The sequence below is a fragment of the Anoplophora glabripennis genome, unplaced genomic scaffold, assembly GCF_000390285.2.
Source record: "Anoplophora glabripennis isolate ALB-LARVAE unplaced genomic scaffold, Agla_2.0 scaffold129, whole genome shotgun sequence".
Taxonomy (NCBI): domain Eukaryota; kingdom Metazoa; phylum Arthropoda; class Insecta; order Coleoptera; family Cerambycidae; genus Anoplophora; species Anoplophora glabripennis.
The window spans coordinates 443940-470223 of record NW_019416294.1 but is presented as its reverse complement, the minus strand read 5'-3'; the positions used below and the strand labels follow the sequence as shown (position 1 = coordinate 470223).

Sequence of the window (26284 nt, the reverse complement as noted above, 5' to 3'; positions counted from 1 at the left end):
ATAAGCTCCAAGATAATAACCATTATAAGTAATAAGAATGTAAGAAATTAGTTTGATTCAGATTATTGAAGTCAGATAATTTGAATTGAAATTAATTGAAACTTTGTATTTAAAAGAACAAAACAGAAATAATTTTAAAAGAAAGGATATGTTGTTTTGTAATTCAATAGCTATTTTTCAGTTGACAAAAAATGTACTTTGGAAGCATTCGGGAATACTTTTCTAAGGTGACTGACACATGTGTATTTTAGAATTTTAGTGAGATCTGAAGGCGCGATCGTAATGCCTCCTGGATCATGACGGTCTGCTACAAACGTCAAAATTGTAGGCAAGCGTCAGCCATTACTTTGCCTTATCTGTTCTTGATGATTAGAAATTATTTTATGATAAATATGAAATTGAAATTAGTATTATTTGTAAATAATACAAGAAATTGATGCTAAAACTAAGATTTTTTACATTTTGCCGACATTCATCGCTAGCAGAAAACACTAATAAAGAGAATATCACAATTTTGAATAAAATTCAGGTGTATTAAATATTTACTTTCATTAAAAACAAAATATTTCCGCTAGAGGGCGGGGCGTTTTACTTGGCACTATACATGGGGGGCTTTCGTTTTGGCAAAAATAGTAACTATTAGCAACTAATATCAGTTCAGAGTAGCTCTAAGTTGTTTTAGCTATTCATTAGCTACAATTTTTGCCAAATCGAAAGGCCCTACGGAAAAAGTTTAATACCCATAGATTAGGTAGAGTTTTAATACCTATCAAAACCATAATAAAGTAATTCAGCACAATACGGGATCAAAAATATGCCATAGATGTACAGGGTGACCTACTTAACTTTCCCCCACCCCACTTATCTCGGTAAGTTTTGCAAATATAAGAATTTTGTTGAAATAAAAGTATTTTTTATGAAATTTCTGTTTATAGTAACAAAAAAACAATTCAAATTTAAATGTTGATGTGACTGTTACAAAATATTACTTTTTTAATGGAACACTGTAAATTATTACATTTTCAGATGTAAAATTTTATTTTGAACAAAAGTATATAGTTTTATTATAAAATATCGGGAAACGAAAACAGAAATACATAAACAATAATTCGAACAAATAACAAAATTAGGTATTAACGTTACGTATCCAGAGGAATGCGACTCAGAATATTTATTCAAATAATTTATATTTTTCTCGTTCTGTTAATATTTCCTACTCTTTCTATAATTAATTTTGTTATTTGTTCGAACTATTGTTTAGTTTTTCTGTCTTCGTTTCTGAGATATTTTACAATAAAACTGTCAAAAATAAGTGTGTCACATTTTGTTCAGAATAAAATTTTACATCTAAAAATGTAATAATTTAGTGTTCCATTAAAAAAAAATAAGTTGTATCTGTCACATCGACATTTAAATTTGAACTGTTTTTTTGTTGTTACGAACAGAAACTTCATAAAAAACAGTACAACTTTAATTTCAAAAAAACGTTTGGTGTTTGCAAAACTAACCAAGATAAGTGGGGTGGGAAAGTTAAATAGACACTGTATATATTATAATGTTCATTACATTGTTGATAATGGAAGTCATTCTAATAATAAGCACAGATTTGTATGGGACAGGGGCAGCATATCATTATTCAACATTTCTTTGTTCTAAAAACATACACCATTCTTGGAAACACGTTTTTATGTAAAAAATTAAAAAGGAAGAAAATAATACACAGAAATCTTAATAAAAATTGTATTTTAAAATGAATACAATTTAAACTATTGTTAGATCTAAGACTACAGCAGCATAGACATTCTGATGACAACAAAGCTTTTCTAAAATGTGAACCGATAAAAAGACAAATATTAAATATGAATACTCTTATATCTTATAAACAAAATAAAGTAAAAGATGTACTTCGAAATTGTTTAAGTAATTCTGATATATATGAAAATAGATATATTCTTTCTTGTTCCATTTTTGACGAAGACTATAAAAATGTACATATAAAATTAAGACTTTTTGAATGGTTAAGGTGACTGTTTGAAAGGCTTCATAGATTTCGAACGAGAATTCAATTTTTAATTTCGACAATTGTTACATTTCAAACTTTACCATTAACGGGGAAACTTAAGCAGTCATAAAAATTATGAAAGGCAAAAAACCGTTCCTTTAAAGCAGAAAAAATTATGTTCTCCGAGCGGTTTGAAATGCAAAATCGACAAAAAATAGAACTCCATGCAGGTAAAAATCTGTAAATGGAATGGAGTAACGGCAACACTAGCAAAACAATAAAAATAAAAAGTATAAAAGTTTAAAAGATTCTAAACTCGAACTCACACGTGACGACGTAAGCCGAGCGGCGGTGTTTCAAACAATCACCTCCCCAAACTAAACTACACAAATCGTCAAAATCTAACACAATATACACACATATACATGCATTTATAAAAATAACAACAAAGATATCAAACGATACGAAGTAGGTACGCTTTTTATTTTTAAATAAAACTCGTATTAACATTGAGTAGTAGACACCGCAATATCGGTTCGGGTTAGGAGTGGAACCGCTATTACCGCGTCCACCTTGGGGTGTGCTAGATTTTAAGATTTCCTTTTTTTTCATATTTTCATTCATATAAATACTACATTGTGAACGTCGAAAACTTTTTTTTTGCAAAAAAATTGTTATTTAAATAACTATAAATTCTCATATTTTTTCCCGTGTATAAAAAATTCATATTAAACTTACTTGATAAACATTTTTTTTCTCCAACAGTTAATGTTTGAAATGCAATAAGTAAAAAATATGAGAAACAAAATGTGAATTTTGTACTGGAACAAACTTTTGTAGATTGTTCAATATAGTTTTCTTATATTCTATAGATCAAATTAGTTCACGTTGATATTAGCTGAAAAAGACAAAATTCAAATTATTCAAAGACGAAACATAACCAAACTATGAACTACGATGTATAAAGCACCCTAATGCGTTTTAAACTCCACATATTTTTATATGAGAAAAAAAAAAAAAACATAAACATTAAGCGGTATCCGATTAGTTAACTATTACAGAAATGACGATGATGAAATTTTAACCTGTCTTTTAAATACTTACGGATTTTACGGTTGATTTAATAAAATCTTTCTTGTGAGTGAGATCGAAATCTGGATAATGGCCGTACACTCGCTGACAGACAGTCTTCATTGTGATCTCCTCCAGATTTGCGCCTTCTAGTATACTTTTTATAAAGGTCTTGATTTCATCGTCCTGAAGCCATTACAAAACAAATTTGACGAATCGGAAGAAAAACTTTTTTCATATTTTTTTAAACTCATTTCGAAGTGGTACGCAGTAATAAAACAGAGACCCATGAATAAAGCGATGCACACCTGAGAACATTGTTGTTCGTTGTACGAGAACATTTCCCAAAATTACTGAAAATTTTCTACAAAATTCCGTTCCCCATCAATTTTAAATAATCCACATACAGTCCGTACAATATTTGTTGAGATAAAATTCCAAGAAAAGAACAAGCCAATAAAGTTCCGTTTTCTGAGCCACTGTAACAATTTACCGCGGCAGGGGCATGCTTTGAAATTTTTATTAAGAAAAATTATCAAAATAATTATACACGTTAAACACGATACTCTTTGAGTGGGAATTAAATTCTCTTCTTTTATTTTTCACCTCCATTGATTTATTTTAATAAGAACTACACTGAAAATTATCAAAATAATTATACACGTTAAACACGATACTCTTTGAGTGGGAATTAAATTCTCTTCTTTTATTTTTCACCTCCATTGATTTATTTTAATAAGAACTACACTGAAAATGCACAGAACAATACACTTACGAAGATAAATGCCTTCGTAACCGCGGAACACAGTAAGCACTGCACGGTGAACAACCATGCTGCCAATGTCTTTTTACCTCAGGTATCGAATGCGGTTAATTCTAAGAAAGTTACGCAGGGGTCTTCTTGGAATTTTGTCTCAACAAATAACGTGCGGGCTGTATATGTAGTGTAACTTTACTACTGGTGTTTGCAAAATGCTTTTTTATTGTTCTATCTAACATATACAGAGTGTTAATTAAGTACATAGACAAACTTTAAGGGATGATTTTGAGTGATTTTAAACCAAACGTATAAACATGGATCTGCTTAACGATAGTTTTCAATACAGGGTGTTAAAAAAAAAATAACTAACATATCTCTCAAGGCATTTGATGATGAATGATGAAACAAAGGCCAACGATTTTTCTAATTAATGGTAAAAATCCACTGAATTCGTATATAGTCAAAGCTCCTTATTCGCGGATCAAAAGATTGTGATCACTTCCCGTATTCATAAGTGAAAAATTGTGTATTCGGCGGTTCGAAAACTAACAATACATATTGTATTTTTAGAATAATATGCATTTATTTTTATTTGTCAAAATAAGCAAGTAGGTATCAAAACATTTGTAAACAAGCAAATCTTAATGTCGTGAAGCTTCGGCTTTGACAAAAGTCGCCGCTGACGCAGCTCGCTTACGCGTGCCACTAGGGCCTTTGATAAATGTGACACTAAACTTAAAAACCCTGAGTGAAGGTTTCGGATAGCAAATGAGCTTTGTTATTTTTCGATAAAAATTGATCCATCTATGGAAAGTCTTATTTTTAATATTGTTAAAATTTATCTAATACATTACTTTTATTGTTTTTTTATTATTTTGCAACATTAGAACGTATCCCCTATATTTCCATACAAAATGCCACTCCGTATTCGCAGTACATTTTCGGAACGTTTGTCCCGCGAATAAGGAGCTTTGACTGTAAGTACATTGTATCCGTGGTAGCTATACCGGGAATTAATTTCTCTAAAAAGCCCAGAAATCCGACGGCTACTTAATATTTTGAAAATTCTATTACTTACTACTTTTAACTCCTTATGGCGTTTCCGAAAAAAATATAATTTTCATTTTATTTGAAAAACACGTAATTTACAACTTTTTAATTTTCGTTAATGCTACGAAGTAATTAATTAAACCTAATATTATTCTAGAACTACTCGTTTTTTGTGAAAATATGATGTTAAACAGAATCATGAAAGGTCCGAGAGAATAAATGGCACAATCTTTTTTCCGGGCCATATGCTTTGCTACCGAAATAAAAATATAAAATCTCATGCCATCGATTTTTTTCAGGCTTATAGTGATTAGTTTGTCTTTAAAACTGTATTTCTAACAAAAAATCCCATACAATTTTTTTTGAAAAATGGGTAGTTTTAAAGTTATTTTACATTTTGTGGAGTGCTTGGTAACGTTAATGAAAACAAAAAAAAAATAAATAATTAAAAGGTTCACTTTTCGAAGAAAAAAATTTAAAAAAACTTGTTGCAGGTAGCAAATAAATTTTCAAAATATCCAATGGTGGTGTTTTATTAATTACAATACTTTAGACAATTAAACAGTTATAAAATTATTGGAAATTATATCTACAACAATAGAGAAATAAGACGATATATTTCTTGATTGAAAATTTTTAGAATATTACTTATTGAAAAAAAAACCTACGACTTCTTGGAAAAAAGCTACGGTTCAACGGCTACCATAAAAAGATATTGTACTTGAAAATAACGTGGTAAAAAAGGAACCTTTGCGCACAAAGAAGTTATAATTATTTTAAATAACCTTATAATTCTAAGGCTACAAAACACAAAAATGGTAGATCTATCTTTGTTTACTCTGAACCTACCTTTACCTGAGATACATATATTTTAATAAAGTAAACCAAAAAAGAAATGTCCTGTCCCAAGGATCTGTCATAATGTACAATGTTAGTTATCACCCAAAATAAAAAAAAAAAATCAACAAAGCATAATATTTATGGTGCTATTCTGCCTTCACAAATGAGTACAAGCCACGTGACCAGTAATTTTGTTTGAAACAATAATTTTATTTCCTTCATGTTGACAATTAAATTTCGGAAAAGAACCCCGTACAAAATATATGGAAAAAAATCACAGTCGAATTGACTGAAATTTTGCAGAGTTATAGTTTTTAGCATTCCGATCAAAAGTCTCAATGGTCCCAAAGACGGGTTATGCCTAGTTTCCAATATATTGGGTCTTAAAGTGAGCCATTTAGGAGGGACGACTTAGTAAGTCTGAATAATTATCTGCAGACCGACAATTCATTACCAGACTTGACGAGGTATACTAGGGTTTTTGGGGTCGCTGAATCCGAATATGGGTCTCGCTTGGCCCTTGGAGATTCTTGCAATTCACTTAGAGATCGTTTCAAGATCGTTTGTGTGTGCGCGTGTGTTTCTCCTATTTTTTATATTTTGTTTGTATAAAATAAAGGACACTTTCATGAATTTAGAAATAACATCAACGTTTTATCGATAAATACATCTGATTCTATATGTACAGGGTGATTCACTATATTTTGACCCCTATTTAACTTTTTTGTTTTACGAGCTATAAAAAAATGTGAAATACAAAAGTTGTACGATTTTTTATGAAGTTTTCGCAAAATGATAGTAGAAAAACAAATTAAGTCCAAACAAAAAAAAGGGCAGCGGATGCTAACATTGTTAATTTAAATGGAACATCCTGTATATTTTTACATATTTGGATAGAACATTCCCAGCATAGTCATATTGGGTTTGTTGGGTCGATCTCTAACAATAAGCGAGATAATATTAAAAAACGAAAAGAAGGTTTTTTATTAACAAAATAAGACATCTTGTAATTGTTGGACCTCTTTCAGGCATTTCTGCCTTTTTTTTTTCAATTACGTAAGGATTTACAGATTTAGTTGTTGATTTAGTGAGTCATCCCTCCTAAGGCTTGAGGCCCAATATCTCAGAAATTATGCATAGCCGGTCTTTAGGTCCATTGAGACTTTCGATCAGAATGACAAAAACTATAACTGCAAAATTTCAGCCAATTCGACAGAGATTTTTTTTTCCCGCATATTGTGTGAGGTCCTTTAAAATTTATTAAAATAATAAGATCAAGATTTCTTTAAAGCACATGTTGGTCACGCCAAGATTTAGGGATTTTTCGTTAACAGTGTGGATGAATCCAATTAATATCATATTTGGTGTGTTTATTCGTTACAATAAAGGCCTGAACACCCTGAAGGACTTGTTATTTTGTTCATACATTTTTTTTTATTCAATTTGCAACTTTTTTAAAAATTAAAATTTTAACAATTCTTAGTTCAGGCCCTTCACAGTGTTGTACATTAACATGACCTCCAGGGATTCTGATTTCAGATAGACGGTTCTGAGGTTTTCACGTTTACAGCAGAAAGAGCGGAGAAGTCATTTTTCGTTCAATTTTTATTTTTTAATGTAAAAATTTTCAAAAATACATCAAAATATGTCCTTTTTAATATCAATAAAAGCTTTTCAACAAATATTTATTAAACTGACCAAAAAAAAATTAAAATCATGTAATTTTTCTTATCTCGACCTGGTACAACCCTTTAAAGCACTGTGTTTAGTTTGTGAATCGCAGTGCCAATTACCTGACATTGACCTAGTTTCGGTGAACTACATAATATCAATCCACTCAATACGACGTGACAACACGACACTCAGCAAACAAAACCAAACGATCAACTCCAGCAAAAAAAAACGAGAAAGGCGGAATATCTCAGTATGTCGTTGCATTGCATTTATTTTAACTTTCAGTTTACAGGATTACCAGGCGTTTGTAATGTAGTAGGTAATTTCGTGACTTCCTGTGTGAAGTATTAGTTTTGCAGTAACGTGTTTATGTGTCTTCATTGCTAAATTTATGTGATATTATGAAACGAAACATTCAAAGTTATACCCTCTGTGTGAACTATGTTCTTTATTTTGAGTTATTTTCTCACCTGATAAAGTTTGGCATGTACATTCAGGACACCCTGTATAATGAGCTGGTTTTAATTAAAAAATTCTGAATAGTTACTCGCTGTGCCAAAACAAATATTGGTACTGGCCTACCTTACTCCGAACCATTTCAAAACCGAGTATAAATGTAAATATAAACTTTCTACATCCTTACCGTTGGCGGTTGGGTGTTCTTGGCCTTTTTGGCCAAAGGCTCGTCCTCCGACGAGCTTCCGTCTTCTTTGTGGTCGCTCTCTTCGTCCTCTTCCGAGCTCTCCTTAGATTTCTTCCCCCGGGCGGGTGTCTTTTTTGGGGTTGCAGGCGGACGGCCTCTTTTCCCGGGAGTGCTCTTTGCCTTGGTCTTATTGTTGGCCTTCACCGGGTTCTTTTTACGCTTGGACTTAGGTTCATCCTACGAAACGGTAACAATAAAAAAATGTATTTCGCCATTTTTGATCCTTCAATTAATCGATTCAAAGGTGGCCCCTGCGTTAATGCAATTAATACAAATTAGTAGAACAAAATTCGCATGCGTAGAATTTTGATATCGAAGAACATTGTTTACATCATTTATTAAGATTTTAGGAATTTTTTTTAGTCTGATTGATTTTTACTTACATCTGATTCGTCGCTGGTCGCGACGCTGGCCTCGCTAGCCTCTTCTTCTGAGGAATCTTTCTTCTGGCTCTTTCTCTTGCGCTTGTTCACTTTCGGCTGGTCCTCGCTGCCATCCGACTGGTTAGGCTGGAATTCCTCGTCACTGGAACTGTCGTCCTTCAAGTTGGTTCTTTTTCCTACAAGCAAAGGACCCGACACCGTTCATGTTCTGTTCACATTCGCGTTACATTACAAAAGCATTGAAAGTACATACTTTTGTGAATTTCAATATAATTAAAAAAAAATAATAAATACCTTTATCCCGCCTTGCCCGGGACGATTGCTTTTCGTCACTAGAATAGTCGTCGTGCGAGGAATATCCTGCAGAAAATTGAAATATTTTAAATTCGGTTCGAGTATTTAACTTAAAATCGCAACCTAAAATAAATTTAAAAAAAATACGAGAAAAGAAAATGGGAAGCGTGGTGAAACTAACGTTTTCAAATTCTTGTCCGTAATGACGACCCCCTCAATTATCGAAACATATTTAAGGAACACCTTGTATATTTGATTAAAAAAATATAAAGAGGAAAAATTCAGTAACAAACAAATAAGAGGAATAGAACCGACGAGCAATTTCCCCGAACTCACCTCTGTTATTGGCCTTGACCGCAGCGGTTCTCTTGGGTCTGCCCCGACCGCTATCCTTGGGCTCTAAGAGGAAATCTATTATCCTATCAACGATATCGTCCTTAGTTCCGGACTTGGGCAGATCTAACATTTCGCATATGCTTTTTAGTTGTTTGATTTCGAACTTGTGAGCAAATGACACCTTTTTAGTGTACTCCTCGGAATCCTTACTGAAATCGAAGCCGTTGAACTTCCTGATATTCTTTTTTATTAAAGTGTTTTTTCCGACCACCTTGTATAAGAGTCGGTGGAGCAATTTAAGGTCGTCGTTCTTAAAACGGGATATGGAGGCATCTACCCGGGGTATGTCCCCAAGGGACGATCCTGATCCACTGACAAATTCTACCTTTGTCTGGAAAGGAATTTTAATTAATTTCTCATGCTTAATGACAGATTTAACTTTTGTTCTTGGCATTATTCAAAAAAATCAAATAAAACGATTATATTTTAGGAAACTTTTACCTCTTTCACTTCCGAAGCAATTTCCAAACGTTGGACGTTCTTCCGTTCCCTCTTCCCAGACAATTCCAGTGGTTGATCCAGCAACGGCACTTCCTTTTTACTGTCCTTTTCATCGTCCTCCTCATCTTTCTCGCTATTCTCGCTCTTTTCTTCATCTTTCTCTTCCTTTTCCTTTTTATCTTTCTTATTATCCTTATTTTCTATATCCTCGGTATCGCTTTGAGTCTTTTTGTCATCTTCATTCTTCTCTTCCGCCTCTACTTTTTTTTCTGCAGATTTATCATCGCCGTCTGTCTCCTCTTTAGGTTTTTCCGGCTCTGTTTTACTTTCTACATCGTTTTCAACAGTAGCATTCTCAGTTTTGGCATCAGTAACATCATGCGAATCTTGGGATGAATCTGTGTTGTTGTCAGTCCCACTTTTTTCGTTGGACTAAAAAAATATCAAAAAGTCATTAAATTCCTCATTATAATTCGACTTAACACAGCATATTTAACTAAAATATTGTATTTTTTGCGCAAAACTTGTTTCCCGCTTTTTCAAGTATCAACATCCGCCATATTGAATTTGAGAACCAAACATGTTGTTTTTTTTACACCAATAATTAAGTTACAAAATATTTCTTATAATTTGAAACATACGATTTGCGTTTGTTATCTATTTTTCAAATAAATTAATAAAAATATATCCCAAATTACCTCTGACAACACACTTTTTGAAGAATCACCTTCACTAGACATGGCAACTGTCATATACCATGTACCGCGTCTAGAAATATCCAATAAGAAGTCACACGCATTGTAGTGGTGGTCAGACCGTTATTCCTAATTTTCTAAGGTAAAATTTTGTTTAATACTGTTTTGGTCAACTAACGGCTTCAATAAATCGGCTAGGTAAAACAATTTTTAAAAGTAATTGGAAATTAATTATGCTTATATAGTAAACAGAAATGCAGTGTATATATATACAAATTAATGAGTAAATGAAATATAAAATAATGACTATTATTATTTTCAATCTAAAATACATGTGGCTTGGTTTGTAAAAAGTAAAGAAATATATGTATATATGTATAACGTGAACTGTACATTTGCCAATAGGCCCCTGTAATAAATTTATTTCATCATATACTTTTATTTCTAACTGTTGAAAGTTAAGAATTAATGAAATATGTTTATCAAGCTTTTTTTTGCTTTTTGAAATAAGTGCGACTAATCGAATACACAAAATGTCGCCTCATTTAAAGTCGTTGTATTGCCTTTTTTATCTGACTTCTTGTAATTAACTATATCAACCAGGGACAACAAAAAATATATCAACTATTACAACACATTCTAATTAATTAAATGCAACAGTAATCGATATCTTTTTTATAGTAGTGGACGTTATAAGAGCACTTGTGTTTTATACACTTGTGATCTGAATTACAGACATTTTCTATGATTACAGAACATCCCTAACTAAGTAACTAAACTGAATTGAACTAACTTGCTAATCACAAGTATACGTATAGTTAAATGAAGTTGTCTCTAATTTTCCTACCAATCTCATAAAACTAATTAACTAGTATGAAAGTAACTAACCAATAACTATTAACTTGTACCAACCTTTAACTTTCCAATTCCAATTCTTGTCAATACGATAAGTACAGTTTTGTACACGTGAATTTTATTTTATAAATATATTAATCGACAGTTAATATAAGGTAAAAGACAATATTTGTGAAAAACATAATCCTCGAGTTAAATATGTATCCATTATGTACATCTTAACTCGGTCTTCATATAGAATACCAAATTTTTAACCTCTACAAACCATATTTCAGATCAAAATGCCGCTCTCTTGTCGGTTCTATAAAGAAAAGTACCCAGAAGTGGAAGACGTAGTAATGGTAAATGTAAGAGCCATTGCCGAAATGGGGGCATATGTCCACTTGTTAGAATATAATAATATTGAAGGTATGATCTTGCTATCCGAATTGTCGAGGAGACGTATTAGGTCTATTAACAAACTTATTCGAGTGGGAAAAACTGAACCTGTCGTAGTTATTAGAGTCGACAAGGAGAAAGGTTATATAGATCTGTCTAAGAGACGAGTAAGTGCGGAAGATGTAGAAAAATGTACAGAAAGGTTCGCAAAAGCTAAAGCCGTAAATTCAATTCTGAGACATGTAGCTGAGTTATTAAGATACGAATCGGATGAACAATTAGAAGAATTGTACCAGAAGACTGCCTGGTATTTTGAGGAGAAGTACAAGAAAAATAAGGCTAGTGCTTATGATTTCTTTAAGCAAGCTGTTTTGTAAGTATATTACATCTTATTCATATAAAATTCGTATTTGTGTGTATTAGGACAAATTTTATTTAATTTGTAGAGATCCAAGTATATTAGCCGAATGTGACTTGGATGAAAAAACGAAAGAGGTACTACTGGGCAATATTAAGCGAAAACTCACGTCTCAGGCTGTAAAAATCAGAGCAGATATTGAGTGTGCTTGTTACGGTTATGAGGGAATTGATGCAGTAAAAACTGCCCTGAAGGCTGGCCTCTCCTTGTCTACAGAGGAATTACCAATTAAAATAAACTTGATCGCTCCCCCTCTTTACGGTAATTAACTAAATTTGTAAATGTTTACATTTTCTCATGTTTTCATTTTAGTTATGACAACATCTACACCAGAAAAGCAAGATGGGTTAAAGATTCTAAACGATGCCATTGAGAAAATTAAGATTACTATCAACGGCTTAGGTGGTGTTTTTAATGTTCAAATGGCGGTGAGTACACGCTTAAATAAAATTATTGCTATAGAAATTTAACCGAAAATTAATAACCGTTTTTTATAGCCTAAAGTTGTAACGGCTACGGATGAGGCCGAATTAGTCAAACAAATGGAAAGAGCGGAACTTGAAAATGCCGAAGTTGCTGGTGACGATGATGAGGAAGAACAAGACGAGGGGCAGGTTTACAGTGAAGGAGAAGACAAAGGCGAATCAGAAAACGAAGATTAAGTTTCATTGGGAGTGTTTTGCGAAGCAGAATATTAAGTTTTAATACTGCAAATTTTGTGTAATTGAAATATTTACCATAATGATTTTTATATTTAATGAATATATGTGGTTAAGTCTAACAATCCAGATAACTGTGTTTATTTTATTCCTTACATTTTTCAATTTCATTTTCTCAGCACATAAGAATGTTTTAGGTTATGGCTCATATATGTTGTCGGTCTGGTCAGAGTTTCCATGGGTCAGGCCACTGGTCTGTAATCTGTATCAAAATTACCCGCTCTGTGATTGTAAGTGATCTGACCTTACAACGAGCGTCAGCTTTTGACATCTGAAGATCCATCTAACTTTATTGTAGTTTCATGGTATAATGATAAAGACAAGTGACAGGGATAGAAGTATGTGGTGACAAGTAATAATAATCTTAACCACACTTTTTGTTTATTTCATTTGCAAATAATAAATGAAAATATGGAGGATGAACAAGTACCTAATGGAAAAGACAGCGACTTAAATACGGACACAATCGAAGATATAAAATTAAGCGGCATAACCCTTGAAGATTGTTTCAGAAGTGTAGTAGAAGGAAATTCTATTGAATTTGAATTAGAGAATTTAAATAATATATTAAAGAAGGACCTGCAAGTAAACTTTTATTATTTAAAATCCAGATTGAAGCATGTTATGCCTTATATGTTAGTTCATTTCATAAATTGTTGGCCTGGGTGGCAAAAAAGCGGCTTCTATATAAATAAACAAATTACTTTCAAGAGCTGGTTTGCGAAATTTAAGGAATATTTAGTGTTTAAAATAAATTATTTAATAAAGAATGATTACGAAAAGGTATCAGTTATGTTAAAGACCAATCCACCTATTGAAGATAGTATTTCCAAAATAGATAATAGTACACAAATGAATATTCCGCTTGAGAAAACTGTGTCTCCATACACTGTTGAAATTCAGGGTGTCCCAAAGATGTTGAATTCCTTAATATTTTGCGAAGGGCCCAAAGGTGAGTGTGAATTTAGTTTTTGATATTTTGCATTAAATTAGGTCAATATTATTTAACTTTTCAGATGGCATTATTGTAAGAGAGTACAAGACCAATCCCTTTATTGAAAATTTGACTATAAAACAATTACTAAACTGGCCTCATGTCGAGGTAGAATTTTTATCTAAAGAATTAAATTTTAACAGAAAGAACATGCATGAATTTAAAAGGTTTCTTATGTTAAGTAATGAGAAAATAACATTTAAGAAAATAGAGGCCTTTATAGAAGAAGTAGAAATTATCAATAAACAATTAAATAGGACTGTTTATACTTTAAATGTGTGGAGGGAATATTGCAATACTTATATTGATGTACTGAGGAAACATACAAAAATTATGGTAAGAAAAATGTTAAGAAAGTTTAATTGAGCATGTGAATTTAAAATTTTTCAGGAAATAACGGATGAATATATAGGCGACATTAAAGCACTTTTTGATGAACTTCTCATGGACATTACAGAGTTAAATATGGGTAGTATGGCAACAAACACCTCGGTGCTCTTTAATATTGGAAGTTATATTTACGCCAGGAATAAAAGTGTTCGTACGAGGTAAAGAACCTAAATTCCATGTTTATGTATGCTGTACGTCATCTTTAATTATTTAATTACAGCGGCCAAGCGGTCTCTTTCGCCGAATCCATAACTCCCAAAGTGAATGTTTCACTTTTTTCTTTTACCGGTCTTAAGGACGAGGAGAGCGATACGCCTTTCCAAGACCTACAGAACGCTCTCGATTCCACCGACAAGGATTTAATCCAAAGTTTCTTACCTCTCCTTAAATACGGTTGCACATACTGTGACAGATATTACAACAACAAACAGCAACTTTTACATCACTTCAAGGACAAACACTGCATGGAACAACCAGTACTGTGTTTTAAATGTAAGTTAGAAATGGACGTTGGCAGGATTTGCAGCAACCGGTGGACTCACCAGTGCCGCAGTAAGGATACCGTGGGGACAAGTGTAACTAGGTGATTCCCAGTTAAAGTTACGTATGTCAAGTGTACATAAGCATCACACGAATAATCGTGACTGTCAAATGTAATAGTTCCGCTTTAAGTTAATATTAGTTGCACAAAAATTAGCGTTGTAAGTAATTTTTAGATAGGATGTCGTGTTTGTCTCCACGATTATTTTTTAAATTTTTTATTTTTAAGGTAAATTTAGTTCCCATGTTAAAATTGTTTTACCATATAAGTTGCAGGCGCAATTTTTGTTAAATAAGGTTAGTAATATTTATAAAAACTTTTAATATCTTGGGCATTTAAGACGATATATTCAGTCTAAACACTAAAATAGAGCTTGATGTTGTCAACAGTAAGAAAATTGCCCACGATTACCTGTGGACTACTTTTGTTTTTGTTTTAAGTAATTTTAGCATGTTGCAGCTTATTCAAAATGTATTTATTATTATTTTGAAGTACATCATAATTTTTCACAATGCTAAAATAATTTTTTTTTAACTGGTGATCTTGTGTTGTGGATTATATTGCAGAAATATAGTCTTTTGCAGTACCTCCCTTCATCTTTTCTTTGCCCTCTTCTCACTTCCGTCTTTTTGTTTTTTCTTTACCTAAAATAAAACATATTTTATACAATTTTTTTTTTTTTAGTTTACAAGCCGATTAATGGTTGCAAAACTTTCAGCCAGTTGCAAATTCAGTAAAGCAAATAAGAGTATCACGTTAATCGAGGGCAATTTTGCACATTAGTTGATCATAAAAAGTTATTTTAAAGCTACAGCAACCGACTCAGTTTGACGAAGGTTTACAATTAAATTGTTTGCACTTCATTCAAAACTGATAAAAGGTACCGGAGACTATGCTTAACTGTTTTTAATCGATTGTGCTGTTTTCTGCTCAATAATGTAGTAATGTATTACATATACAAATATATTATATTAGGAATATATTTTTTTTTATTTTGATTAATACAAATATTTATTTACTCCAATCCGATCTATTAATACAGGGTGTTCCTAAATAAGTGTCGCAACGGGAAACTGTAAATTCCTCTTGAAAAAAGAATCATTTTTTTCCTCTTCCATTTTTCTCTCAAGGTTTTTGTTTTCGAGATACACGGTGTCAAAACTTTAATTTTTTTTTAGTTTTTCGCCAATATCTTAGGAATCGTTTGAACTACAGGACTGAGCTTTTGTACACACATTACCACTATTAATAGCTACTTTTTCGCACCCTTCTCGAATTCATTGGACGTGCCAGTGGTGGAGATTTTAAGGTATCGTAAGGGTTTTTCCCCCCCTAAATTTTACGCCACTGGAAAAATTGACTTTTGACAGCAAATTCTAAAGCGCCAATGAATTTTACACAATAAGAGTTCTCTTGGTTCATTGCTCTAAAGTCAACCGTTTTCAAGAAAAATGACTTTTTATGAACAAAAGCAAACATTTTTGCTAACGTTCCATGTCAATACTATCGAAAAGTTGACCGATAGAGGTGAAGCCGCAGCGGCAGAAAGAAACATGATTAGAAGATGTAATGCGTGCATTCAAGCCAACGGACGTAATTTTGAACAGTTTCTGTAAATTTTACTCGCCAAATTGATAAAAAAAAGTTAAAATCCTATCTGTTGTTAAATTTCGTTAAAATTGTTAATTATTACTACCTATTTTTTGAATTACAAAAGATTTTCGAAACGTTAGCAAAATGTTTGCTTTTGTTCATAAAAAGTCATTTTTCTTGAAAACGGTTGACTTTAGAGCAATGAACCAAGAGAACTCTTATTGTGTAAAATTCATTGGCGCTTTAGAATTTGCTGTCAAAAGTCAATTTTTCCAGTGGCGTAAAATTTAGGGGGGGAAAAACCCTTACGATACCTTAAAATCTCCACCACTGACACGTGCAATGAATTCAAGAAGGGTGCGAAAAAGTAGCTATTAATAGTGATAATGTGTGTACAAAAGCTCAGTCCTGTAGTTCAAACGATTCATAAGATATTGGCGAAAAACTAAAAAAAAATTAAAGTTTTGACACCCTATATCTCAGATAAAATAGGTATTTTTTAAACATTTTTATTTGTGAAACGACCAAGAGATGTCGACGGTTTTGTCAAACAACATATTCGTAGGAAAAGTAAATAATAAATTCAGATTATTGTTAATATGATTCCTATTTCATATTACTGGTTAAATGTGGCAAGTGAATAAACTGTAAAGAATAATATTTCACCCATCATGCTCACAATCAGTTTGACAAGTACTCTTTATTCTTCCCATTTCCATTTTTTTATTCCTTACTGAACCAAATTTAAGGAGAGAAACCACATTAGGTTAAAAAAAATCAGATACATTGTTAGTATAACTATTCAAGAATATGTTGCTAAAATTTCAAAACCAAATTCCTATTTGCTCCGATTTTGAGCCTAAAACCGAACGCCCATCGGATCATAGGAGCACTTGTTCAGGGAGTCTAATAGTCGCTTATTAAGCAAAAAAAAGGAATAGATGCAAGCTCAGAATGATGCCTATGGGGAAGAAGGGCTGTTATATGGTGCTGGAATCGCTGATTGATAGGAAAGCTACTCTATATTATTGATAACTTTCTCAAATTTCACTTTTCGAAATCTTCAGACGAGTTTTTCTTGAAACGACATTTTTTTGATTCTCGGGAACTCTAGCTCAAAAAGTTATGAATCGATCGTTATGACAATTGAAAATATGTTTCTTTATGAAATTTTAAGGGTTTTTTTTTTATTCAAAATAAGTGAAAAAAAAAATTGTGAAAAGCGAAAAATTTTGTGTCAAACACGTGTCAAAACTTCAGTTTTTACCCGCAATGAGGTTCATATTCTTATAAAACATGTTAATAATGCAGGAAAACGAACATTTTGTTTTCAGATCAAAATTGCGACCTCCACATTTCCCGCGAACAACCAACTCGGACAACAACCTTTGGTAGACAACAGCCCATAACTTCGGCATTTTCAACACACGCGACTTGAAAAAATTTGTATATGCAGTTCAAAATATTGATAAAATAATGTCAGTTTCATCAAATGCTAATCAATTTGTCCCACTCAAAAAAAATTCATGAGAAATGGCTGAAAATGTGGTTAATTATCACTGCGCAATAGAGATCTTGGAAATTATTAGATAGGTATACAGAAAAGCTTAAATGGTAAAAGTAATACAGAATTTAATATTTATCAACATACGACCAAGAAAACAACATTTTTATCTGGATTTTATTCATAAATTCCATATCCGCATTGCACATTTTGTCCGCCAGACATGAATCAAATTCCACTAAGTTGGCAACACTGTTAGTTCTTCAGGTTTTCAGGGTCGCTGGTCACGAATCGCAAGTCAGAATTAAAAAAATTTTAAATGCATGGTGCGAAAATAATATGGTGTGCGCAATCATGTTTAAAAAGTCAAGTTTGAAATTTGAAGAAACGTTAATTGTTTTACATATATTTTACAATAAATAAAATTAATGATTAGATTGCAACAGCTCTGGATTATTTAAAAAAAAAACTACAGAAAGTTACATTTTCATGACAATATAAACCATGTCAGCATTGTTCTCAAGTGACGTTACCATATGCGCGTAGACCCACCATACTATTGTCACACGGGTCTAATCAGCCAGATCACGTCAGCTTTAAAACAACACGGGTGCTGCGATTTAGCAGACGTGTCCTGGGGATTAAATCTGGACACGAAAAAATTCTAAAACTGTAGACTTTGTGAGTGCCATAGCTCTGGGGGTCAGATTTCCAACCACAGAAAGCTCCTAATATGCAGATTCCTCAGCACCATAGCCCTGTAAAATGAATTTCCGAATATGGATGAATACTCCAAACTAATCACATTTTCTCTAAGGTGATATTTAAATAGTTCGTTATGCATTTTGAGGAAGAAGAGTAGTAAGTTCAGGTGCAGTAATGAGTTTTATGGAGGAAACGTACCATAACATCAAATATCGCATTTTTAAGTTGGTATCTATAAAACCTGATATGGTCCGTACGATATTTGCTGAAATAGAAGTCCAAGAAGACCCTAGCGTTACTTTATTGGAATTAACCACATTTAACACCCAAGGTAGAAAGACATTGGCAAAAAATCTCAAGCCACAGGCCTACCAGAGTAAATTCTTACAGTAGTTCCGATAACAGAACTTTATTGGCTTAGTCTTTTCTTGGAATTATATCTCAACAAATATCGTACGGACTGTATCATGAAGTAATTTTGAGGTCGGATTCGATAGTCTGGTTTCTGATTTAAGTCAGTCAATCGAATATAACAACAAAATGCTTTCCCTACAAGTACAGTTTTAACTTAATGTAATTGCAAATTATTTATTTATTGCTTAAATCAGTCACATTTACAAGTCCCATATATTTTAACGTGAAAATGTGTAAAATTAAAAAACTAACAATATCGACTCAAAAATTTCCTATATCTGGAGAAAAAAATTAGCAAATTGGTGTGGCTGCTCAGACAAACAAGTGCATTATTCAGGATCTGCATTTATTACATGACATCAGTCTGGTACGTCATCACAAAAAATTTATTAAATTTCATATTCAATATACAGGGCGTTAGAAATTTGACTGCCTTAATTTTAACAGACGATAGAATACAATAAAATAAACAAAAAAACCTTATATGACATGGGTCCTAACCTCTACCATTTCCGAGAAAAAAATTATCAAAATCTCCAACTTTATGTAGAAAACTTCGATTAATTAAGGAATATTGACATAACTGCGTACATAGAATACCATAAAATACAATGTTTATCATTTTTTTAAACTTCTTTATGCTTAATTCTAAAAAATAATTAGCGTTGTAATAAATTTAAAATTCAATAAAATTCATATCGAGCAATGTGACAACGGCGAGGCAGTTATTAACACGAGGTACTAAGGTATCCAGCAACCACCAATACGCAATTCAGTTGGTATTTGGATTCGACTGATTTGGAGTGTTTTTTGCGTTTTTTTTTCTGGAGATGATTATTTGGAAGACGTGAATCTTTGGGTACTTTAATTACATATTTTTCAAATTCATAATTTGATTAAAAGTTAAGTTCCTGTTTTAAGAGATCCATAATTACTAAAATTCGAGCTAAAATTTAAGCACAACACTATCTTCATACTACAAAATCGATACATTTTATTTTATTTATTTAAAAACTAGAAACTGGTCTTGAAATTATTACTAAATGTTTCACAAATATAGTTGTTTACATTTTTTCCGTAGGACAAGTCTGCTGCGTGTACACATGGTGTGCATAAGCAGGTTAAGCGCTGTTGTCATGTGATGAAACTTCCCAATATTAATACTCGCTGTATTCTGAAAACTGTTAATCTTGTTCATTTATGATTACTCTGTCTCATGCTGAAGTAATGGCCGTCAAACTTCTTACCCCCTATACGTACTGGTTTTATAAAGAATTATAACGAGAAATAAGTACCCATTCACTAGTTATTAAAGATATCTATGAAACGAGTAATAAAAATGATTAATGTGAAAAAACTGTAATAGCTATTGTAATTAGAAAGGGGCAAAATAAAGTCTTTTGTACTTAATAATAATTTTACTAACTTACTTAAATATTTCACATACTTCTATTTGAGTGTTATGGGGACCTGCTTACTGTGCTGTTGCAGACTTATGGGGTTGGTCGTACAAATGTGTTTCCACCTTACGCTCGACAGCAAACACACGGACAACGATTTTTTGCATTTTATACATATCACGTTGGGATCCATCTTGTGGACCTCTTGCAAGTGTTTTATGATTGCAGCTTCTTCTTTAAGGTTCAACTGACAGAAACTGCATTTGTAGATTATCAAGGGCTTAATGGGATTTATTGCTGACTTAACATCGTTCGATTTCAGACAGTTCTTGATTATATTCAAATACGAGAAGGAGACTTCTGGCGTGTTCAGATCCTGTACGCCTTTGAAAAAAATCAGGGATGTTTCCACTTTTGGGACAATTATTTCAGAGTATCCAACAGGATTGTTAGGTCCTTTAGTGGTGTAAGACCTAAAAGGAAGTATGGATTGAATGCCATTCGGGATATTTAAATGTTAACGGTAATAGATATTAAATTGCTTACGCTCTTGATATTTTCTTGTTTCTAAGAAAAACTGATCTACCAATATTGAATACCACGGAAGTGTTAGTGGCCATAGTATTGTTCATATTAATTTCCTCAATGTCTGCCAAAAATTGGTTAAGAATGATTCCTACCTTCAATACATCTACGTCTATCTAAAAATAAAGTTATTATTAATATACGTGTTTTATAGGAAGTTCAAGTGACCTACTTTCTGATCAACAGGCATTTAACTGTCAAATATAACACACTGCGTGTCCATAAAGTTAGGCGACTACATGCATTGATGAAGGATCGTTTTGGTGTTTCAAAACAACCCCTACTACGTATAGATATATGTATAAAGAAATATAGAAATCTACTTACATCTTTTACAGACTTGAGAATGGACATGTATTCTTTCACGTAACACCTTAACATATTTAATGTATAACAGTTCCTTCCGTTTGATGGATCGATGATTTCAATTTGATCTATATATTCACATTTATCATATGTCAACGGGATATTCGTAAAGTTAATGTATCTGGTATATTCAAAGCAATTTCTCCTTTTAAATGACAACTCGGGAGTAAAAAATTCAACTTCTATGAATGGCCAGTGGATCAACTGCATCGTGTCAATGTTAGTCCACAACAATTCAGGATGGTGTCTGAGAATAATGTCATCTAAAAAATTAAACTAACCATTGGATTTATAGAAATTTAATAATTTACCTTCTGAATCTCCAAATACCACTGAGTTTACGACAGAAGGTGGGCAGTTTATGCATATACTAAATGGAGCAAAACTTTTGGGTGCCAAAGCGTCTGTTTGTGATCCATGTTCCGTGTAAGTTTTGATTGGATTAAGTCGATCTACATCCCTCTTTTTCTCCCGTTTCATTTCCTCAATGACACTGGCATATCCATTTTTTATCAAGTAATTGAGCCGTACCACTATATATTGTCTGAATTTTTCATACCAGTCCTTGAAATTCAATTTTCCACTGAAGTACTCTTTACTTCTTTGCCATCCAGGCCAGGTCTTCATATACATTACAAGCATTACAGGTAATACTTCAGCCAAATTCTTATCCAGAACATCTAAATTTATCAGCAGCTCTTTTTTAAGCATTAAATTTAAAACGTCTATATCTAAATTTACTTGCTTTCGGTCTACTAAAGCAGTGAAACATTTTTTTAAGCCTGTACTTTTCATCTCCTTCCGAGGTTGATTTTGATCTTTCACATTCGCACTAGACATTTTAAAGTAATTAATTTATTATCTGACAATAATCAACTATACAACAACATTTATACTTTGCATTTGACATTTAATTTTCATAAAAAAAATTACAGACGTGACAGATGGCAGATAGGAAGAAAAAATTTTACCCAGTATTTAGGTTTTTTTGGCGACTGAATATTGGTGAATATCTGACTCGTAGGTCTGTGGCTTAGAGCATATACTAGATAATACTAGAGGGACTGTCCCAGTGGCGAAGAGTGTAGAGAGAGAGAGACATGTAGGAGGGTGAATGCTATATCTCTCTAGCAACATGTAATCGCGTGCTGCTAAAGAGAGATAGCATATATCCTCCTGTACCTCTCATTAAATCTCCGCTACACTCTCGGCCACTGAGACACTGCCTCCAATAGTATATGCTCTAAGGCTCTAAGGTCTGTGGTATGTGGTCTAAGCGTGGATTCCGACTTCGTACGTATCACGTAGAATGACAGAAGTAGTACGAACTATCACGAACATTGCATACAGAGAAAGAGTATTTCTCACTCAACAATAAAATTGTCCACTTTTTATTTCCCGAAATAAAAATCTCTCAATTTTTATAGCGCCATAGCAAATTTTGATAATGTATGGTTGGCAATACTGTCGTTAATTGTCATACTGTCAAATATTCATTTATGGAGGGGGCGTTGTAATGTAAATAAAAGTCACAAATTAGTAATTATTTATAAATATAACAATGAGTACAAGAAATCCTACTACATTAATGGCAATTCCAAATGAGGAAACTTTTGACTTTTTATTTAAAATTGTCTTGATAGGTGATTGTGGTACGGGAAAAACTTGCGTGGTTCAGCGATTTAAAAATGGCACATTTATAGAAAGGCATGGAAACACAATAGGAGTCGATTTTTCCATGAAAACAGTGATAGTTGACGGTAAGAAAGTCAAAGTAAGTTTTTAAACTAATAAACTGACTATACATGAAATTATAAATACTTGTTCTTTTAGCTACAAATATGGGACACCGCAGGTCAAGAAAGGTTTCGAACAATTACTCAAAGTTACTATAGATCCGCCAATGGTGTAATAATAGTGTATGATATTACTAAACGATCTTCCTTCCTATCTGTGACTAGGTGGGTTGAGGAAGTGCGACGGTACTCTGGAAATTCTGTATTACTTGCATTGGTGGGAAATAAGGCTGATTTAGAAACGTTAAGGGAAGTCGAATTCGAAGAAGCGGAAGCTATGTGTCAATACATGCCTGAGGTCTTGTTCGTTCTAGAAGCCAGCGCCAAAGATAATTCTAACATTGAGGAAGCTTTTTTATACCTTGCCACTGAATTAAAGGTAAGGTTATTCAATTAAAAAAATATAAAAATTTTCATGTGTTGTTTATTATTATTTAGAGGAGGCACGATAATGGTTTGCTGGGAGACGACGATGACGAGACTGTAAGACTGGGTGAAAGTCGAGCTGTGTCGAAATGCAGTAATTGTACAAAAAATCTGCTCTAAGTAATAATTACGCATATTTAAATCGTAAGGTGCCTTATCATGAACAAAAGTAACCGTTTCATGTTAATATTAAGGAAGTTATTTGTGGCAGTACTCCATTATTTACATGAAACCAACTTGACTTGAAAATGGAAAACGGAAATGGAGAAACGATTTTCTATCTTAATCTCTTTTAGACCGGGTGAGACACTTTTTTACATTTGTTACGAAACTGTTTGAACTATAAATAGAAATCATGTACCTACCGCAATACAAAATTTCTGAGGTTTTGTGTCTCAAAACAAATATTAACAATATTTAACTATGCTACATGCTCTTAACAGTTTGAAATTGAAATGATTAATTATAGAGATAAGACTATATGATATATTTAAAATCTTTCTGCAATTTGGTTTCTCATTTTTTTTTTAACCTACTGTTCTCATATAAAGTAGTACTTTTTTTAGTTCAATAATTTGTGCAATAATATTTTATATCTATTTTATTTCTAGGCTTGCTAATATTTAAATTTACTCCGCTTAGGTATTGCTGTTTGTGTTTTTTCTTTTATTTCTTGTAGAAGAGAGACTAAAATTATATTCAAAAGATCTTTTATAGCAACATGACATTTTTACAGCTGTGATATATAAATTTCAATCCGATTAGGTTGTTTTATCAACAAGGATATGTTTTGGATATACACCGACAATAATTCATTGATTATTAATTATCAAATTTCATATATTTGCTCATTAGTCATCACTCAAAATAGCTAATTGTAAGTTTAACTCTTGCCTAATTTCCTAATTGATATTTTGTCCAGTGATACTTCTTAGTTTTATACACAATTGCAAAGAAATTTGAATCAATTCAAAGAAACATTTAAATGCTATCATATTTTATTAAAATATATTTTTGTATTATTAATATTTGAATTATAACCTTTGTTGTTTTGATATCAACATTTTTCGATTGATATCCTTTGAGGGATCATTATTTGAACTCATTTTTAAAAATATGCACTTCTAATGATCAATTTCCTAACTATAACTGCATACATATCATTATTTAAAATAATAATAAGAATAATACTCATATTTTTAGAGATTTTGTGTGTGTCTATGTGTGTTTATTTATTTTATCGTCATTTAGAACTATTTTCACTATTTTCATGTAGCAAAGATTCTGGGATTAAATTGTTAACTTATGTCTATATAGTAATCGTTATTAAACAGGATAACGACTGTTCTTGGTCAGTTTACTCATTGCATAAAGAAATGAAGCCAGAAAAATAGGTGTGCAGTATCTTTGCAACAGGTTTTCTCATTCAAAGTTCTTGAAAATAGTTTTTCATTTCACGTTGCTAAATGTACTTGAAAATGCACTCTCTCACGGTTTAGTATATTCTTGCCAAATTTATACGGTATTCAATTTGCTACCTAAATTGTTTTTTTTATGATATAATTCGGATTTCTTTTCACTTCATTGTTATATAGGTCAATATAGATAGGTATATATGTTAGATTATGTGGGTATCATAAGTTGCATTATTTTATTTGAAATTTATTTAGTACAAAATGCGACTTATGAATAGAGAATAAGTTGGAAAGTGCAAAGTTTGTCGATCTTGTGTTGCCTGGAAAAATGAAAGATAAGGTGCTATTCACTAGTGCCTTTAAAAAAAAATGAAAAGATTATGTGAAAGAACTGTTAAAGTAATAGGAGACAATAATTTGTTTTATTTCGGTCTAATTCTAAAATTATAGAATTACAGAATCTTTTGAAGTTGTTTAAAATCTTCAATTGTAGGTTTGAGAATTAATTATGCCATATGTATATTTAGTAATAATTTATTTATTTCGTTAATGCTTTTTACATGATTTGTTATTATATTTACAATGCGTATAATACATAGGGCTGATTTGTTGTCCGCTGTTATACAATCTTTGAATTAATGATTTATTATTGGACAATAAGATATTTATAGTTTATTTGAAGGTATTTCATATGGAAATTATTTTTATAAACGACACGAAGGTCTGCAGGAACAAATCGGCTTTATGTTCATTGAGTTGTGGTATTGAGTAATATTTTAAACATATCTCATAATTAACTTAAATTAATATTTATATTGCAAATATACAAATGTTGAAGGAGTGTGAGATTCAAGATCATTGATGAGACAAGACTGAGATTAGGATGGCCCTAATTTGGTATTATGTAAATCATTTAAATCTGTCCTACATTTATGAATAATTCGGCACTAAAATTGGTAATTATTTACTATAGCATCACCCTGCCAAAGCTTCATAAAATTTTATCTACCTCCCATTTTCGATAGTGCTGAACACGAATATGAAGTTATTTTTGTGCNGTATTATGTAAATCATTTAAATCTGTCCTACATTTATGAATAATTCGGCACTAAAATTGGTAATTATTTACTATAGCATCACCCTGCCAAAGCTTCATAAAATTTTATCTACCTCCCATTTTCGATAGTGCTGAACACGAATATGAAGTTATTTTTGTGCAGTCGAACACGGTTTTCGAGAATTTTTTTTTTCAAAATTCTAACCTGGATAGTTCACAACACTATGCAGAACTCATATTTGATGTAGTTTTCAGAACATCTGTAATAAAAAATCAACATTGTTTAAGGAACAAAATTTCCCAAATTTGAACTAAAAAAATATGTATTTAATAAATAAAATTATACTAACTTTATATCGATATAAGTATGTAATCTATGCTGTATAATGTATATGGGCTGAACAGGGGGGCTTTCGTTT

At 32.1% G+C, this 26284-nt stretch overlaps 5 protein-coding genes across 7 annotated transcripts; 3 read left to right on the top strand and 2 right to left on the bottom strand.

The window, feature by feature from the left end:
- Nucleotides 1-2724: 2724 nt before the first annotated feature.
- Nucleotides 2725-10408, bottom strand: LOC108905037 (protein DEK). Its single transcript, XM_018707804.1, has 8 exons — nt 10313-10408; nt 9615-10046; nt 9114-9504; nt 8778-8843; nt 8484-8659; nt 8041-8277; nt 3107-3259; nt 2725-2900 (listed from the first exon to the last, which is right to left on the bottom strand). Exons 1-8 carry the CDS (start codon nt 10364-10366, stop codon nt 2886-2888), a joined length of 1524 nt encoding a protein of 507 aa, XP_018563320.1. The 5' UTR covers nt 10367-10408; the 3' UTR covers nt 2725-2885.
- Nucleotides 10409-11216: 808 nt separating this feature from the next.
- Nucleotides 11217-12748, top strand: LOC108905048 (eukaryotic translation initiation factor 2 subunit 1). Its single transcript, XM_018707819.1, has 5 exons — nt 11217-11319; nt 11440-11915; nt 11989-12221; nt 12273-12388; nt 12458-12748. The coding sequence occupies exons 2-5, from the start codon at nt 11446-11448 to the stop codon at nt 12620-12622; spliced, it is 984 nt and encodes a 327-aa protein (XP_018563335.1). The 5' UTR covers nt 11217-11319; nt 11440-11445; the 3' UTR covers nt 12623-12748.
- A 293-nt stretch (nt 12749-13041) lies between these two features.
- Nucleotides 13042-14669, top strand: LOC108905102. The gene is made up of 4 exons (XM_018707879.1): nt 13042-13631; nt 13696-14009; nt 14064-14221; nt 14284-14669. The coding sequence occupies exons 1-4, from the start codon at nt 13091-13093 to the stop codon at nt 14648-14650; spliced, it is 1380 nt and encodes a 459-aa protein (XP_018563395.1). The 5' UTR covers nt 13042-13090; the 3' UTR covers nt 14651-14669.
- Nucleotides 14670-15160: 491 nt separating this feature from the next.
- LOC108905101 lies at nt 15161-22154 on the bottom strand. 3 transcript variants are annotated; one of them, XM_018707877.1, is made up of 5 exons: nt 21483-22154; nt 21133-21434; nt 20767-20921; nt 20268-20693; nt 15161-15248 (listed from the first exon to the last, which is right to left on the bottom strand). In XM_018707877.1, the coding sequence occupies exons 1-4, from the start codon at nt 22009-22011 to the stop codon at nt 20270-20272; spliced, it is 1410 nt and encodes a 469-aa protein (XP_018563393.1). In that variant the 5' UTR covers nt 22012-22154; the 3' UTR covers nt 15161-15248; nt 20268-20269. The 3 variants fall into 3 exon arrangements, with proteins under 3 accessions (XP_018563393.1, XP_018563394.1, XP_018563392.1); XM_018707878.1 differs by lacking the exon at nt 15161-15248 and adding an exon at nt 17860-18459; XM_018707876.1 differs by lacking the exon at nt 15161-15248 and having other exon boundaries at nt 20247-20693.
- A 534-nt stretch (nt 22155-22688) lies between these two features.
- On the top strand, nt 22689-25837 carry LOC108905114 (ras-related protein Rab-43). Its single transcript, XM_018707894.1, has 3 exons — nt 22689-22945; nt 23005-23346; nt 23406-25837. Exons 1-3 carry the CDS (start codon nt 22733-22735, stop codon nt 23511-23513), a joined length of 663 nt encoding a protein of 220 aa, XP_018563410.1. The 5' UTR covers nt 22689-22732; the 3' UTR covers nt 23514-25837.
- Nucleotides 25838-26284: the final 447 nt, after the last annotated feature.